Source organism: Xenopus laevis, chromosome 9_10L (assembly GCF_017654675.1).
Source record: "Xenopus laevis strain J_2021 chromosome 9_10L, Xenopus_laevis_v10.1, whole genome shotgun sequence".
NCBI classification, from domain to species: Eukaryota; Metazoa; Chordata; class Amphibia; order Anura; family Pipidae; genus Xenopus; species Xenopus laevis.
The window spans coordinates 129627817-129643186 of record NC_054387.1 but is presented as its reverse complement, the minus strand read 5'-3'; the positions used below and the strand labels follow the sequence as shown (position 1 = coordinate 129643186).

General features: G+C 37.6%; 2 protein-coding genes and 1 long non-coding RNA gene across 5 annotated transcripts; all 3 read left to right on the top strand.

The window, feature by feature from the left end:
* The first annotated feature begins 349 nt into the window (after positions 1-349).
* On the top strand, positions 350-1940 carry LOC121398362 (protein FAM135A-like). The gene is made up of 3 exons (XM_041577553.1): positions 350-585; positions 1458-1537; positions 1659-1940. The coding sequence occupies exons 1-3, from the start codon at positions 509-511 to the stop codon at positions 1889-1891; spliced, it is 390 nt and encodes a 129-aa protein (XP_041433487.1). The 5' UTR covers positions 350-508; the 3' UTR covers positions 1892-1940.
* A 1665-nt stretch (positions 1941-3605) lies between these two features.
* Positions 3606-5038, top strand: LOC108703901. 2 transcript variants are annotated; one of them, XR_005964285.1, is made up of 4 exons: positions 3606-3933; positions 4084-4218; positions 4357-4430; positions 4794-5038. It is a non-coding gene; the product is annotated as an uncharacterized LOC108703901 (long non-coding RNA). The 2 variants fall into 2 exon arrangements; XR_005964284.1 differs by lacking the exon at positions 3606-3933 and having other exon boundaries at positions 3982-4218.
* A 4608-nt stretch (positions 5039-9646) lies between these two features.
* LOC121398363 (protein FAM135A-like) lies at positions 9647-11430 on the top strand. 2 transcript variants are annotated; one of them, XR_005964276.1, is made up of 4 exons: positions 9647-9821; positions 10131-10244; positions 10600-10900; positions 11348-11430. XR_005964276.1 is itself a non-coding variant. In XM_041577554.1 (3 exons), exons 1-3 carry the CDS (start codon positions 9758-9760, stop codon positions 10803-10805), a joined length of 384 nt encoding a protein of 127 aa, XP_041433488.1. In that variant the 5' UTR covers positions 9647-9757; the 3' UTR covers positions 10806-10999. The 2 variants fall into 2 exon arrangements, 1 of the variants encoding a protein (XP_041433488.1); XM_041577554.1 differs by lacking the exon at positions 11348-11430 and having other exon boundaries at positions 10600-10999.
* The last annotated feature ends 3940 nt before the right edge of the window (positions 11431-15370 follow it).

The following is a 15370-nucleotide window of genomic DNA, read 5'->3' as shown; positions in this document are numbered from 1 at the left end:
ACAAGTCAGTGCCATTATGACATCACAAGGCATCCTGTGATAAGTCAGTAAACACATATTAAGCATCAGTTTTCCTGCATCTTCGCATCGTGACGCATCGCAGAAAAACTTCCCCGCTTTTACTTCGACTTTTCTCAATTCTCTTTCTATTCTCAATATTCTCAATTTCTTTCTTTATTTCTTTCTTTCTTTCCTTCTCAATTTCATCTTTGTTACTAGGTAAGTGAAAAAAAACACCTGCAATCTTGAATTTTATTACATTTGAACATATTTCAGTAAAGAGACAGATAAAAAAGTGCATTTTGCAATGTTCATTCGTTTCCAGCTTTGTAGATTTGGGTTTGGCCGGTAGGATGGTTTATTCCTCACATGTAACACAAACCTACACACACCAGGGAACACGTACAACACCTTTTACAGCCACATTATCAGATGATTTGAAGCATTAACATGATTTTCCTCTTTGTTCTTTTGCTTTTTAGTAGATTAACCTGAAACAACAATAACTATGGAAAAAGTACAAGCTACACTTGAATTTTCATTACAACTAAAGCAATTCCAGATTCCGTTTTTTCTTCAAAGTGGGTAAGTGTGTCTTGATGCTTTAAGGAGTCCAATTTGGTTGAATCCAAATCTTCCAAAAACTTCCTAGGACTGAGTTGAATGTTAGATTTGGCGCATACTTCAATATGGCAGCTTGTAAGGCAATTGCTCTCACATACTCACAATGTCCTATGATCAGTGTTGAGTAAATAGTAAAACTGCAAGTTACTGGGCCCTGCAGTAAAATCATTTTAGGTCCTTTAGACATTGAGCATCATATTCCAATTGTTTTTGGATTGGCATCTCCTTCATAGAAATTACATTTACACTGTGGGGGTTATTTATCAAAGTCCAAATTTATCTCAGTATTTTCTGCTGCAAACTCCAATAAAATCCGCTCACGTTTTTTTTTGCGCTTATTTATTATTACATTTTCCCAAAAATGTGCTTTGCTGGAAAAAATCTGATTTTCACGATTTTTTTGGATTTTTCTTCAGATTTTCACTTTTTTTTCGGATTTTTCACCCGAAAACTCTGAAAACTTTGGGGTATTGCATGAAACCCAGCGCATATCAAAAAATCATTGGGACTTCTCCCATTGACTTATATGCAACCTTGATGGGTCTGAGATGCCGGATTTTCCAATTTGGACATTTCCATCCTAACAAATTCAGAAAAATTCGTGATTCGTGAAAGTTTAATTTTATAAACAAAAAAATCACGATTTTTTGTGATTTTTGCATTTGGAGTTTAGTAAATAACCCCCTACATATGGACTGCAGCAAAGGGCGGCTTGTGTAGCAGTGAAAGGAGCACATAGAAACATTCAGGCAAATGAACGTCCCCTTTAACAGAACGTGTTCATGAGGAGCAGAGAGAGTTTGATTTTAATGTCACATTGTTTTTGCTTTTAGATGTTACCAAATTAAGACATCCTTTGAGATTCTGACGAGCATCCCTCACACAATCGAAGCAAGGATTTTCCATACTGAAGGTACTTGTTACTTATAACCTCGTTACCTAGTTCTGCATATGGAGTTTTATTGCTGACAATCTTCTTTGTTCACTCTGTTGTGTTATAGTTTGGTAAATTGATTAAAACTCTTCTGTTTTAGATAACGTGAAGTATCCGGCTTCAGTTGAGGGCAGTGTCCTTTTCAGCAGTGCATTTAAATTAAAGAAAACCAAACGCGCTATTAGAATTGACGACGTTGTGATCTACACCGTTAATATCCTCCTGGATGAGAGTCAAGTAAGTGATAAAAAGTCTTTTAGATCAGCTTTGTGTTTGTGTGTTCCGTATACCGTATCTTATGTTTCTTCTATTCTCTCTACAATGGCAGATTGAAGAGACTCTGAATACCCTGGAGAGCAAGATGAACTTTGGCCTTTACTATGCAGAAAATCATAAAGAGTAAGTAGAGAAATGATCAGAATTGAAGAATAGATTAAAACTCTGACTCTATATTTGTGCTGTAATTCCTTTCTTTCCCATTTCTCTAATGTTTTTGCTTTACTGGAAAATGTTTAGATTCCCCCAACCCCCCATGTATTGGCCAGTTAGACTTACATATAGAAACTGATTTTCTACCTGAGCAGTTTAAGGGGTGGTTCACCTTTGTGTTAACTTTTCATATGTTATAGAATTGCTAATTATAAGCAACTTTCCTATTAGTCTTCATTATTTATTTTTAATAGTTTTTTTTAATTTAAATTTAAAACCAATTGTAAATTGTCTCAGAATATCACTATCTACATCAGTTCTGTTCAATTAATCAGCATATAATTAATTCTAATACAATAAAGCTAACAAGACTGATGGGTTAGTGAAATCTGATTTGTGTTTAACACATCGATCTTCTGGTTTTATCTGAACAGATTAAGCAAATGTAAGCGTTCGGCACCAATGTGGCGTGAGGACATGAAATTGCACTTTAACCTGCATCGAGGGATTCACGGCCAGACGAATATAGTGTTTGAGTCATGTTCAAAGCTGTCAATCATTGTTCATGGCCTGTTGGTTGTATTACAACCCCCACTGAAGACGTAAGTACACGGATTGTTATTGTCAGATAGAGATGATGACATTATTTTACTATTCCATTAAGAAATAATATCAATTTCAAGATAATACAATCATCTGTATTTGTTGTTTTTATAGCTTTTCCAAGAAAAACTCAGTATTCCAAAGAATTCTTCCCAGCCGGTGGACAAAGGCTAAAAAAACGAAAGTGGAAAGTGTCATTTTGGGCAAAAACTTCAAAAAGAAATTGGCAGCAGACGTAAGTAACAAACATGAATTTGTATTTGAACCTTTCAGAGGGTAAAAACAGTTATGTGAGTGGAATTATAATTACAGACAACCCCAGGCCCCACTAACTGCCTCCCTCCCTCCTCCTGAACCCCAACGAGTCTCACCATTTCACCGATGTCTTTAACTGGCAAAAGAGTAGTGCTGTGGGGTAGTAGGGCACCATCTTGTAATGATTTGTGTCCTCTTTGCTTTCTTTCTTGCTTCATGACTCTGTTTCTCTATTTTAGGGTAAAAGCTTTGTGATAGAAGAGAAATACTTGCAGCATGCCTACCGTTTCCTTTCAACACTACGATCCTGCTTGCTGCTTTCCTATGATGGACTGTACAGTTATTTCATCTCCGTATCAGAAACGCTGCCTTCCTCATGCAAGCTGGATCTTGGTATGTGATTGCTTCTACTTTGTGACACCTAGTTGTCCTGTTCTTTAGGTTTTGTTCAAATTAGTTCATTTAAACATTGACCTTTCTCTGACCACCCAACATCCAAAATGGATAATAGATATTGATGAGTCAATGAAAACATTCTTTCCTCTTGGAAGTTGAAAGATTATGGGCATGATCAAACAAAGTGCACATTTAGGTATCCCAAAGTGACCGTTAGTTTACACACTGGCCTTGATATCATCACAGAGTCAATATTAGGGCAGTGGCAAATGGTAAAACACCCGCTACTCATATTAGGTCACTCACCATCATTAGGAAGCACCGCGAGTAACTGGGCACCTACAATTATTGCCTACATGTCTAACAAGGCTCCTCTTATTCATTTTATTGAGATGTTCCCTGTGGTGGGTAACAGATGTTGGAGAATGACATAGGTCACCTGGAAAACTCCCAAGATTAGATTCTTCTGTTGCACCATTGCTATATCCTAGGGGATCTCATTCCTTTCCAGTCTGATCCACTCCATATTTTACATCACAACAGCAAAGTAACACACGTGGGAAAGGGAATAAACTTATATTCTTAGATGTACAAAACATTATTGTGAAATGTAATATAATGCCGTCTTTGTTTCCTCCACAGAAAAACTGGATCTGAAAGTCCGGCTCAGTGAGTTATCTGACAAAGTGACGGTAAATTTGCTCATTGCTTATTCTGTAATCTCATACTAACCTGTCACCCCAAACTAGTTTCCTTATACTATTGGGGTATTAAAAAGTGCTTTACATACTGTATTCTCTGTGTTTACACAAATTGTTGATTATTTAATATTTTAACCATAGGAAATAGAAGACCCCAATGATCTGGCAGACGCAATAAATAGCAGCCTAATAGAACTATCAGCTCAACTTCTCAATCTGTGGGGAAAATTTCTTCAATCCTCCTTCGAGAGTGAACAAGAGAAGAAGCAAATAAAGGTAAGAAGCGCATTGAATAGGCTTTAAGGCAGGGGAAGCTTAGTGCTCAATCTTCAGTGCGACTCCATTTATTGTTTTACATTGCCGCTATCTCTCAAGGTTGTGCTTATGAACTGTGTCTATTTTATTGTTTTATAGGAAGAAAAGTTCAAGAAATTATTCTTTTCTACTGACCATCCCCAACAAGAAGCTATTTTATATGATGAGAAGATGTGAGTACATGGTGTTTCTTCAAATATTTATGTTTAGATAAAGCCAGTTCTTATTTGATTGGGGAATATTACATTTACACATTTTATGGACATTTACGGTCCTTTACAGTTTTACTTGCAAGTGATGTTTATATATGAAAATGTCATGCTGTTGTCATACTTATATAATAAATGGGAATATAATAAATGGTCTAGTATCCTTAGCAACCAAACAACAGATGTAATTGGCCTGATTTTCAGGCGTTTAAAATCATAGGATTGGTTGCTTTTGGATACTCCAGATTTTTTATTCCATCCCTCAGTTTTTAGTTTACTGATCTCTGGATGTGATTTATTTCTAAATATACCCGTTTCTCATTGCAGAACCGAAAGCCACAAAGAGATTTATGAAAAAGTCAAAAAAGCTCCAAAAGATGATTGTCTCGAGTGCCGGGACACGGACATGGTATCAAAATCTGCCCCCGTTGTCTTTGAAGACCGGTACTTAGAGCCTGAAGCAATAGGTACGTATGGAAAGAATCCACAGGTGCTGCTGCCTCAGTGTGTGACAGTTGTTCATCCAGAACTCCTTCCATTCATTATTATCTATTAAATACGTATTTCTAAAGTATCAACGTATCCCACCGCTCTGTACAATAGAACCACTGAGATGACGTACTGAATGAAAGATAATATCACTTTTCTATATATGAGTGTGGATGGGAAGGCATTTTCCTGCTAACGTTAAAAATTTTGTTTTATAGATTGTTCAGAAGACTTTGTAGATTGTTCAGAAGAGTTCATAGATTGTTCAGAAGAGTTTATGGATTGTTCAGAAGAGTTTATGGATTGTTCAGAAGACTTTGTAGATTATTCAGAAGACGTTATGGATTGTTCAGAAGACGTTATCGATTGTTCAGCAGAAGTTAAACCATCCTCTGTTGATAGTATTGAAGATAACCTCAAGAGAATTATGTCACTCCTGTCAGCTATCGATGCAGACAATGGTTTAAATCCCTCCTTTTATGCCATGCCATTGTCTTTGAGGAAAGGGTAAGTTCTGATTCCTAACAAATATAAATATAATACACAAAATGTAATGTAAATAAAATCAAATAGTAAAATATATAAAGGGCCATAACAATCCTAAATAAGTATAAATCCCAGGATCACTAGTTATCGTGCAATATAGTCACTTGCATTCAGCTATAAAAGATAACGGGGCTTTTACTGGAACAACTGGATTTTTGTTGCTGTTCATAAGAATCAAAATGAGCAATACAAGCGGCACTCCGGATAAATTTGAAGGAGTTTATTGCAACATTAGGGTAACAAAATCGTCTTACGCATTGCGGGAGACATTCGCTTAATCATAGGCCTGTTGTTGCGTGGTGGGGTGAGTCTTGAGCGGTCATATTCTCACTGTGCTTATAAGAATGTAACATCCCCCCAAGTTCTTTTCATCATAAAGCCAGGCTAGCAGAGGCCGAGCCATTGGGTATGGCATTCAAGCACCTCATTGGGGACATTTGTTTTCTACAAATGATTTAGTTTTGGAGCTCAAGACTCTTAATCCAAGAGACACAGACTTCTCATGCTTTACTAAAGCAAATAGAGAATGTATATATACTTAAGACTAGATTTTGCTTAGTCAATACCCTATTGTTAAATCAGGTTTATGTGTTTTCACCTAGAAATTTGGATTTCCCCCACTGGTGTCAGTTAGTTTTACAGATATCGGTATTAGCCTAAAAATATTTTTTTTTTGTGTTTTTTAGGTTATTTGACGTTAAAAAAGAACTGAGGAAATGGATAAGTCAATTCTTCTCCAACAACCCTTCCAAGGAGTTTACTCTGAGCATGGAACTAGACAACGGATCAAATGAAGGAATATCTGTGCATATCAGGATGAGACCTACTTATTGTAATTCCCTTTTTACTATATCTTTTCAGGTGGGAAATATGAATATAACATATATTTTACCTTGACTTGAACATTAACCATGTTCTTATTTTTACCCTAGATACAACAGATCCGCAAGCAATAATTACCTTTGTATATGGATGTCTCGGTGGAAGAACTGCTGTCATTGGACATCTAGGAAACAAGGTACAGTATGTAGCTGGGACGTGGAACAAGATCAATAACTGAGGGAGAAATGATTATGGAATATATTATTCGCTTGCCCCTTGTTATTTCCTGCATAGCTGGTTCTGACTATTGAAACAATATTGTAGCAGCCAAATGATAAGAGGAAATACAGTCTAATCTGCTTTGTCACATCAAAGTTTTATTTTGATATTTTATTAAAATCAGCCCCTATAAGTTGTTATAGGAAAGGGGCTTTAAAAATAGTCGTTAGAATGGCCAAGGCATTGTCTCAGTTAGTCTTCTAATTCTTTGGTTTTCAAGGCAATGCTGCATTTATTTCAAATTACTAATTATATTTGTTTGTTTATTTGTTTTCTTAGGATCAAACTCTGGATGAATATAATTCTGTGGCTAATTCTCTATTGAGCCAAATTGCAAAACTTGTGGAATCTAACAGCCTAATCATATCCAGGATCAGGTAAAGAATGTGATATTGTACATACAGAAATGCTATCCATCTATCTATCATCTATCTATCCATATATCTATCATCTATCTATCTATCCATATAGCTATCTATCTATCTATCTATCTATCTATCTATCTATCTATCATCTATCTATCTATCTATCTATCTATCTATCTATCCATATATCTATCATCTATCTATCTATCTATCATATATCTATCATCTATCTATCTATCTATCTATCTATCTATCTATCTATCTATCATATATCTATCATCTATCTATATATCTATCATCTATCTATCTATCTATCTATCTATCTATCTATCTATCTATCTATCTATCTATCTATCTATCTATCATATATCTATCTATCTATCATCTATCTATCATCTATCTATCCATATATCTATCATCTATCTATCCATATATCTATCATCTATCTATATATCTACAAAGAGAGGGAGGCAGCAGACAGGGCACTTACTATGCGCATTACATAGAAATGGAAGTTGTAAGTTTTCCACCAGGACAAGTAACTTTGAGTAGCCAATCAGTATGTGATTGGTCGTCCATTGGAAAGGGAGAATCTAATTGGTTGCTATTGATTACTGGGGCTGGTGCTTTTTATAAATCATTATTCTTATGTAAAGTTAATGTTGTCTGATGCAATCTGATACTGTAAATACTATATATATATATATATATATATATATATATATATATATATATATATCTCTTCATGCAAACAGTGAAAGTATTCACATCAGACATCACTTGCATTTTACTCTAAATATGCCTAATTTTATCATTATATGTAAAAAAGATGAAGATATTGGATATTAACTTTTCTTCTGTTATGGGTTAAAAGTGAGCTACAGTTAAGAAATGTACATCAATGTGAGACCCAACAGTCTTATAGGGCAGGGCCTACGTAACTCACTGTGTCTAATGGGGATGTATAATGTATACATAGAAATGCATCATATCATTTTCTTAGAATATTAGCTCATAGAGTAGAAAAGCAACAACACACACAGAGAGCAAAAATAAATGCTAATATTGCTGATGGACACCCAACATTGTGTGTTTTTATTGTGTAGATTATTCCAAGAAACCAGCAAAAAGAAACTCGTTTGGCGGCGACTTATACCTACACAAAAACAGCAGAGCAGTTCTACTGGTGAGTTAAACATTGATTTCCCCATTTGATTTCAAAGGAAAGAGGACATTACTTTGATAAAATTGACTTATTTTATTTTATTGTAGGTTCCAAAGACGACTCCAGTAGTGAAGACGGAACACATCTAATAGTCAGTGCGCACGGCTTGGGTGGTAAGTAAAATTTTAAAGATTTGATTCTGAGACGAACACTTGAGTGTGTTTTGTCATATGATTTACCATTGCCCTGCCCTGTTAAAATTAATGGCTTTATTTCTACTCTAGGTTCCGCACTTGATCTTCTATTAATAAGACCTCATATCGAGTCTGGAGTGACACATGGGAAAATCAAATTCCTAATGTCTTGTTGCAACGAGGTACGTATATCTGTGTGTCTAGTTCTGAGGCGTCATCTCCATTCCTATATGAGACTGTTCAAACATTCTATCCATCTCAGCTCAATGGGAACTAATAGGCAATGATGATAAAATGTAACTATCCTGGGAAATCCTTTTATTATTAGTATTTTATTGGTTTACTGATGATTAATATGAAATTATCAGTTATAGTGGGGCCCATAAAGATCATTCTGATATATAACTGTAACAACTGGTCTGTAACAAATTGACGTAACAAATAGATCGACCAATGACAATTCCTTTTGAACAGAAATGTCTTCTGTAGGGTTTGGTATCTCAAAATATATAGAAAAATTATATTAAATTGCATGAAAAATGTCGCATTGACAAGGTGGGAAGTGGATAGGTCTTATAGAAGATTATTGTTGCTGATTGTTAGCAGACAGGCCCTTTAATATTACTATTTTATACACCGTTAAATAACTGTGGCAATTATAATGTTTTCATTAGTGTCGGTCTCTGTGCATGTCTTGTTTTAATTCTGATGCAATATTTATTTTTCACTTCTTGTGTTTTCTTTACAGGGCTGCACCACTGGTGATATTGATAAATTAGGCAGCAGTCTCCTAAATGAAATATTACAGTACATAACAAGCAAGAAGCTCATTATTTCCAGGATCAGGTACAGTAATTAGAGTAAAAAATCTCTATATAATCTCTTATATATATGAATTTTATATAGTAATGTTACTTTTCTCTCCCCGCAGCTTTATCGGCTTTTCTTTGGGCAATCTAATAATACGCTCAGCCTTGTCGAGACCTGAATTTGAAGGCTACCGTGGAAACCTGCACACTTACCTCTCCTTCGGTGGACCACATATGGGCCTTCTGTACCCCAACTCGTTTCTCTATAAAACTGGTAGGGATTTACTGGCCATTGCTTTATTATTGACAAGTAACTCAAAGATTAGAAACAACAAGTAATATATGTATATGGATTTAACCATGCTTCATTTACATCAAGTACAATTCATTTATCATTATGATAGGACAAAAGTCAAAAATGTCAAATTATGTTTGGGAAAGATCACGTCTGTATTTTAGAACTTTCAAGATGCAGTGTGTTTCCTGATAATATAACCCCACACCTACATTTCAATGAACTTTAACATGCTTTTATATAATACAATGAATAAATCTGTGCATCTCTTTTGTTATAGGCCTGTGGATAGAGAAGCGGTTGCATATAGGTGTCTCCGTATCTCAGATGGCATTATCAGATCACAAAGACCCAAGACAAAGTTTCCTCTACAAACTCAGTCAGAAAAAAGGTAAGACATATGGCCCGTCTTTCGTATGGCTTTCATCTGTATATTAAATCATATAAAACCCTAAAATAAAACTGCTGTGATCTGAAAGTTTTATTAGAAACTTTTGGGAACTATTTTAACCATAACCAGCAAGGTAGTATTTTAAGAGATTTTCCATGTCTTACCATTGACCTGACATGGACCCAATACTCTTCAGTAACTTACATAGTGATTTGAAATTTATCTTATTGAAAGTATTATGCCCGTGATTTCATGAAAGATACGTCTATATTGTTCTGGAATCTCATGGTGAATATTATTGTATTACAGGCTTGGAGCACTTCAAGAATGTGATTCTCGTGAGCGCGTTACAAGATTACCTTGTTCCCTATCACTCCGCTCGTATTGAAATGTGCAAAGATGCTGTGAAGGGAGATGAGTTAGGTAAGGTCTCACTTTTAAACATACGTCTACTGAACAGAGTACATGTACCACTGAAGCAGTAGCCACTTCTCCTCCAGCCAAGACTACAGCTCCCACAATGCCTTGCACACTGATGTGATTCTTTACAGGTTTGTTTATCACAGATCATGCAACACATTAAGGAAAGTAGGCCTCTTGGCTGGAGGAGAGTTGACCCCTGCTAAATAGTTCCAGCTGTACATTTTATTAAAAATCTTTCCTGCACATTAAGAAGGTGCACAAGTCTTTGCTGGATAAATCCAAGGTCATTGTTTGTTGGTCGGATGGAAAGACTACCGTGTATTTATATAACAATGTAGTGCCGTTTCCTTTTCAGGAGCTGTTTACAATGAGATGCTCCGAAACCTCCTTGAGCCTGTTCTACACAACGAGAACTGTAACTTTGTCAGATACGACGTTAGTTTCGATCTGGCCAAATCATTCTTGTCTTTCGCTGGGATTGAAGGCCACCTCGCATTAATTTCATCTTGGCAATATTTGGACAACTTCTTTCAAAACGCTGGCCTGAAATATTTTGAATAGAAGAAATGTGATGCCCGACGTTGTGTAATACTATGGAAGTGCCAGAGACATTGAGTTGCAGAACCTTTTCTACCTTGTTGCACAATGGACTAATGGTGAGATTTATATCTGTTTAGATTGTTCCATGTAGGTTTATAGATAGGGCCTTATTTATCAAAGTCCAATTTATCTCAACATTTCCAGCCGCAAACCCTGATCTAATCCGCACAGGTTTTCTTCTGTGTATTTATTATTACTTTTTCACGAAAATTTTTCACACGAAAATTGCACGAAACCAGGCGCACATCAAAAAAACTTTGACACTTCTCCATTTGACTTATATGCAACCTCGACAGGTCTAAGATCCCGGTTTTTCTAATTTGGACTTTTTCCATCCTCAGGGTTTACTGAAAAAAATAATAATTTTTTAAAAGTTTGATATTATACTAAAAAAATTGGGATTTTTGTATTCGGAGTTTAGTAAATACCCCCCTTGGAGTCTGTTTTATTTAACTGTATTATAGCTGATTAATATACTGACATAATCTTATTCTTACCTACAGATTTTGCCGCAAAGACCGATCTACTGTAAAATGCTGATGTTATAGACCTGTGAAATGTATTTGTTCTTTGTAACTGATTTACCAATAAAATAATAAACTTTAATTAAACATATTTGTTGATTCTTTTATCCTTTAATAGAAAATGGTCAGACATGATCATGGGGAGGGACACCATGATAGAGACAAATTGCATAAAAAATATGTATAAAAACTTTCCGACAATGAAAACACCATTAAGCAATAACAATAAGCCAATTGGCAAAAAAAAAGATTATCATGATATGTGTTGGTCACTGAGTATAGTTGTGAATACAGCGATTTGTGCAACAGAGAAAATAAACATCTCTCAGCTTTGTACAATATATAAATCAAATACTGTATAAATCAGCCTGATTTAATGAGAAAATACAAATTATATTGAAACCGGTAGTGTTCAGTCCCCGATTGGCTGGCAATGTATTTCCTATACTGGGAGAGAAATGATGAATTTGAGTGTTATTGAACAAGTAAAATACCCCATTAGTCTGTAACCTTGTTATGAGCTAAGGGGGCCCAGTCTGAAGGCCAGTTAGGGGGAGATTTGGGGTGAGTGCTTATTTGTGCCCTGGGTACCCCTGGAACTATAGCAGGGTGACTGTTACCCCAATGTTTCTATATATCTGTAACCTTGTTATGAGCTAAGGGGGCCCAGCCTGAAGGTCAGTTAGGGGGAGATTTGGGGTGAGTGTTTATTTGTACCCTGGGTACCCCTGGAATTATAGCAGGATGACTGTTACCCCAATGTTTCTATATATCTGTAACCTTGTTATGAGCTAAGGGGGCCCAGTCTGAAGGCCAGTTAGGGGGAGATTTGGGGTGAGTGATTGTACCCCTGGAACTATAGGAGAGTGACTATTATCCCAATGTTTCTAAATATAACCTGCTCCTCTTGCAGAATAACCTCCCTTATGTAACTTGTAGCCTAGATAGAAAGATACACCTATAAAACCAATATAAAACCAATAAAAGTATAAACACAGATGGAGGTTTGATAGATCTGGAAAACAGCAGAATGTACAATATTCCTAAGCTCCCTTTACTCACCTTGTCCTAAGAGGTAACTTTGGTGATCTGAATTTGATTATCTGAAAAGATTATCAAGATCCGTCACTGATTTATCAATGGCAGTGGAACAGCTAAACCTCAGAGGGGGGTGTAAATAAAATTGGTAAAATCTATTAAATGGTAAGCAAGTATATGTAAGTATATGTAGCTGCTATTTTAACTTGCCCTGATCTTTGAGAAATTCTAAGCTACTCCTAAAAGGCCACAAATGCACGGCCCCTTGAAAATGAAGGAAGAGTTGGAGATCTTAGAGAAGGAGGATTAGAGCAGGAATCACTGCACCCCACACCCACAAAGAACCCAGACCAAAATTGTAGTTAAAAAATTAATTGGATGGGGGGCGTGTCTACACGTGAAGCAGGACGGACGCATAAGGGGAAAGCTCCGTGCCCGTGCTGATTTTACCCTGATAAAAAAGCCGTTCCCAGCGGAGACACAAAGTCGGAAGCGGGCGCAGGTATAGCTAAAGGCAGCTACATTAGCCGATGGCGAGCACAAAAAAGAATCGCGCTCAGACGAGCCGACATGGCCCAGACACCCCATGTGCAGGCTCCCAAGATGGCGGCCGCGTCCTCGTGGCTTCCACACACGCCGCACATAGGCCCACAAGCAAAATTGAAGGCTCCGGCCGTAGAAACATTGCAGCATCTGCGGCCAAGAAGCTGGGGAGATATGCCAGAGATCAGATGGATACCAGCGAGGCCCAGGACGATGGCGATGCTGAGTCCCCACCGGCCTCTCCATATCAATCTCCTACACTCTCTCCTTACCAGGATCGTAGTGAGGATTCTCAGCAAGGCGCGCCAGGCCAACCCACGCTGGCAGAGGTAATGGCACTCATTTCTACTAACCATGCAGTTACAATCAGTAAATTCGATGATCTCAAAGGTGATCTTGCTCTGCTTAAACATGATGTACAGAAAATTAGAGAGCGTACATCAGAGGCCGAAAGACGTATTAGCGTCCTGGAAGACACATTAGGCCCTGTGCCTGATAACATTAACAATATGACGCAGCAATTGCGGGATCTTGCAGCTAAAAGCAGATGATATGGAGAACCGTCTGCGTAGAAACAACATCAGATTAGTGGGTCTCCCTGAAAGAGCAGAAGGGGGTACCCCTGAACTTTTTGTTGAGAATTGGCTTCAAGAAAAGTTGGGAGCTGGGATCTTTTCCTCTACCTTTATAGTTGAGCGTGCCCATAGAATACCGGCTCGACCCCCTCCACCAGCGGCACCCCCAAGACCTCTCATTGCCCGCTTGCTAAACTACAGGGACCGGGACGCATGATAACGCAAAAGTGTCCATTTATCTGGATTTTTCTATTGAAGTGCGCAAGCAACGCATGAAATTCACTGAAGCTAAGAGGAGACTACGCCAGTACAACCTGCCCTATGCCATGCTTTTTCCGGCCAGACTAAGGGTTCAAGCAAACGACCAAACACATTTCTTCACAAGGCCAGAGGATGCAATTCAATGGCTGGAAGCAAAAGCCATCAGATCACCACGTCGCTAAAGCAAATTCTTGCGCAACATCTACAATTTTCATTATGCCTACTCCGTTGGGGAATGTTCATCCTACTTTGAGCACGGGACACATGACTCCAAGTGACTCAGAGACTTCATATTCCTGCTATAACAGCAGACCGTGTCCATAAGTATATTTACAATTGTTTGGGGATAGATCCACTTCTAATGTTGGGGATGGCTGTGGATGGGGTGGGGGTAAGGGTATGTTTACAAGTTATGTTTTTTCCCCTCGTTCTCCTCACCTGCTTTATTACTGAATGTGTGTGGTATCAGCATTTAACTTCACATTTTACAATAAGTCATACAGTGCTTTGGTGGCCTTTAATAGGTCCTTATTTCTTACATAGTATACAATGTCTGAACTGAATGTCATGTCATGGAATGTCAGAGGTCTTGGCAGCGCTATAAAGCGCAGTTTGGTTTTCCAATTTATGAAGTAACATAACCCGCATATTGTGTTCCTCCAGGAAACACATTTAGATGGCAGCAAGCTTATGCCACTCAAAAAAAGGTGGGTGGCAGCGGCATATCATGCAACATACTCAACTTATTCAAGGGGAGTTACAATTCTAGTCAACAGAACATGTCCCTTTAATCTGTTACATTTAATAACTGACCCAGGAGGCAGATTTCTGATAGTACAAGCCCGTATAACAGGCTCCATAATCATTCTGGTCAATGTATATGTTCCCCCACCATTCTCAGACGAAATATTGTACAGTATTATGAACAAACTAGCTATCTTACCTGATGCTCCGATTTTGTTATTAGGGGACTTTAACGCAGTGTTAGATGAACGTATTGACAGACTCCCGGTGCCCGCACGCTCAGATAATGCCTTTCACAGATGGTTTGATGCATTTGGGCTTAAAGACCTGTGGAGATACAGGAATCCAGGGATTGCCCAATACACGTGTTATAACCAAACCCATTTTACTCTCTCACGTATTGATATGGCCCTGGGCTCCCCTGAAACCAATCAGTTAGTGTTGGATGTTCAACACCTCACAAGAGGGATATCAGACCACTCACCCATTCTAGTGCGTCTGCAATTGGGAAGAGAGGCAACCAATAATATCTGGAGACTGAGCCAATATTGGGTGTCCCATGCAGACCTAGGTGACCACATCGAATCTAGTATTAAAGAATTCCTACAAACCAATGAACAAACGGTCGAATACCCGATAATGTGGGATGCTCTTAAAGCCTTCATACGGGGGGAATATATCTCGCATATAAAACGTCTCAATGTACAGCATAAGCTAGAGTTGACTAACCTTACGCAAAATGTGGTGGACCTGGAGAAGACATACATTACGAACCCTAACGAGAATACTAGAATAGCTTGGCAGCTTTTCCAAACTAAGTTGTTGACAGCACAAACAGAGA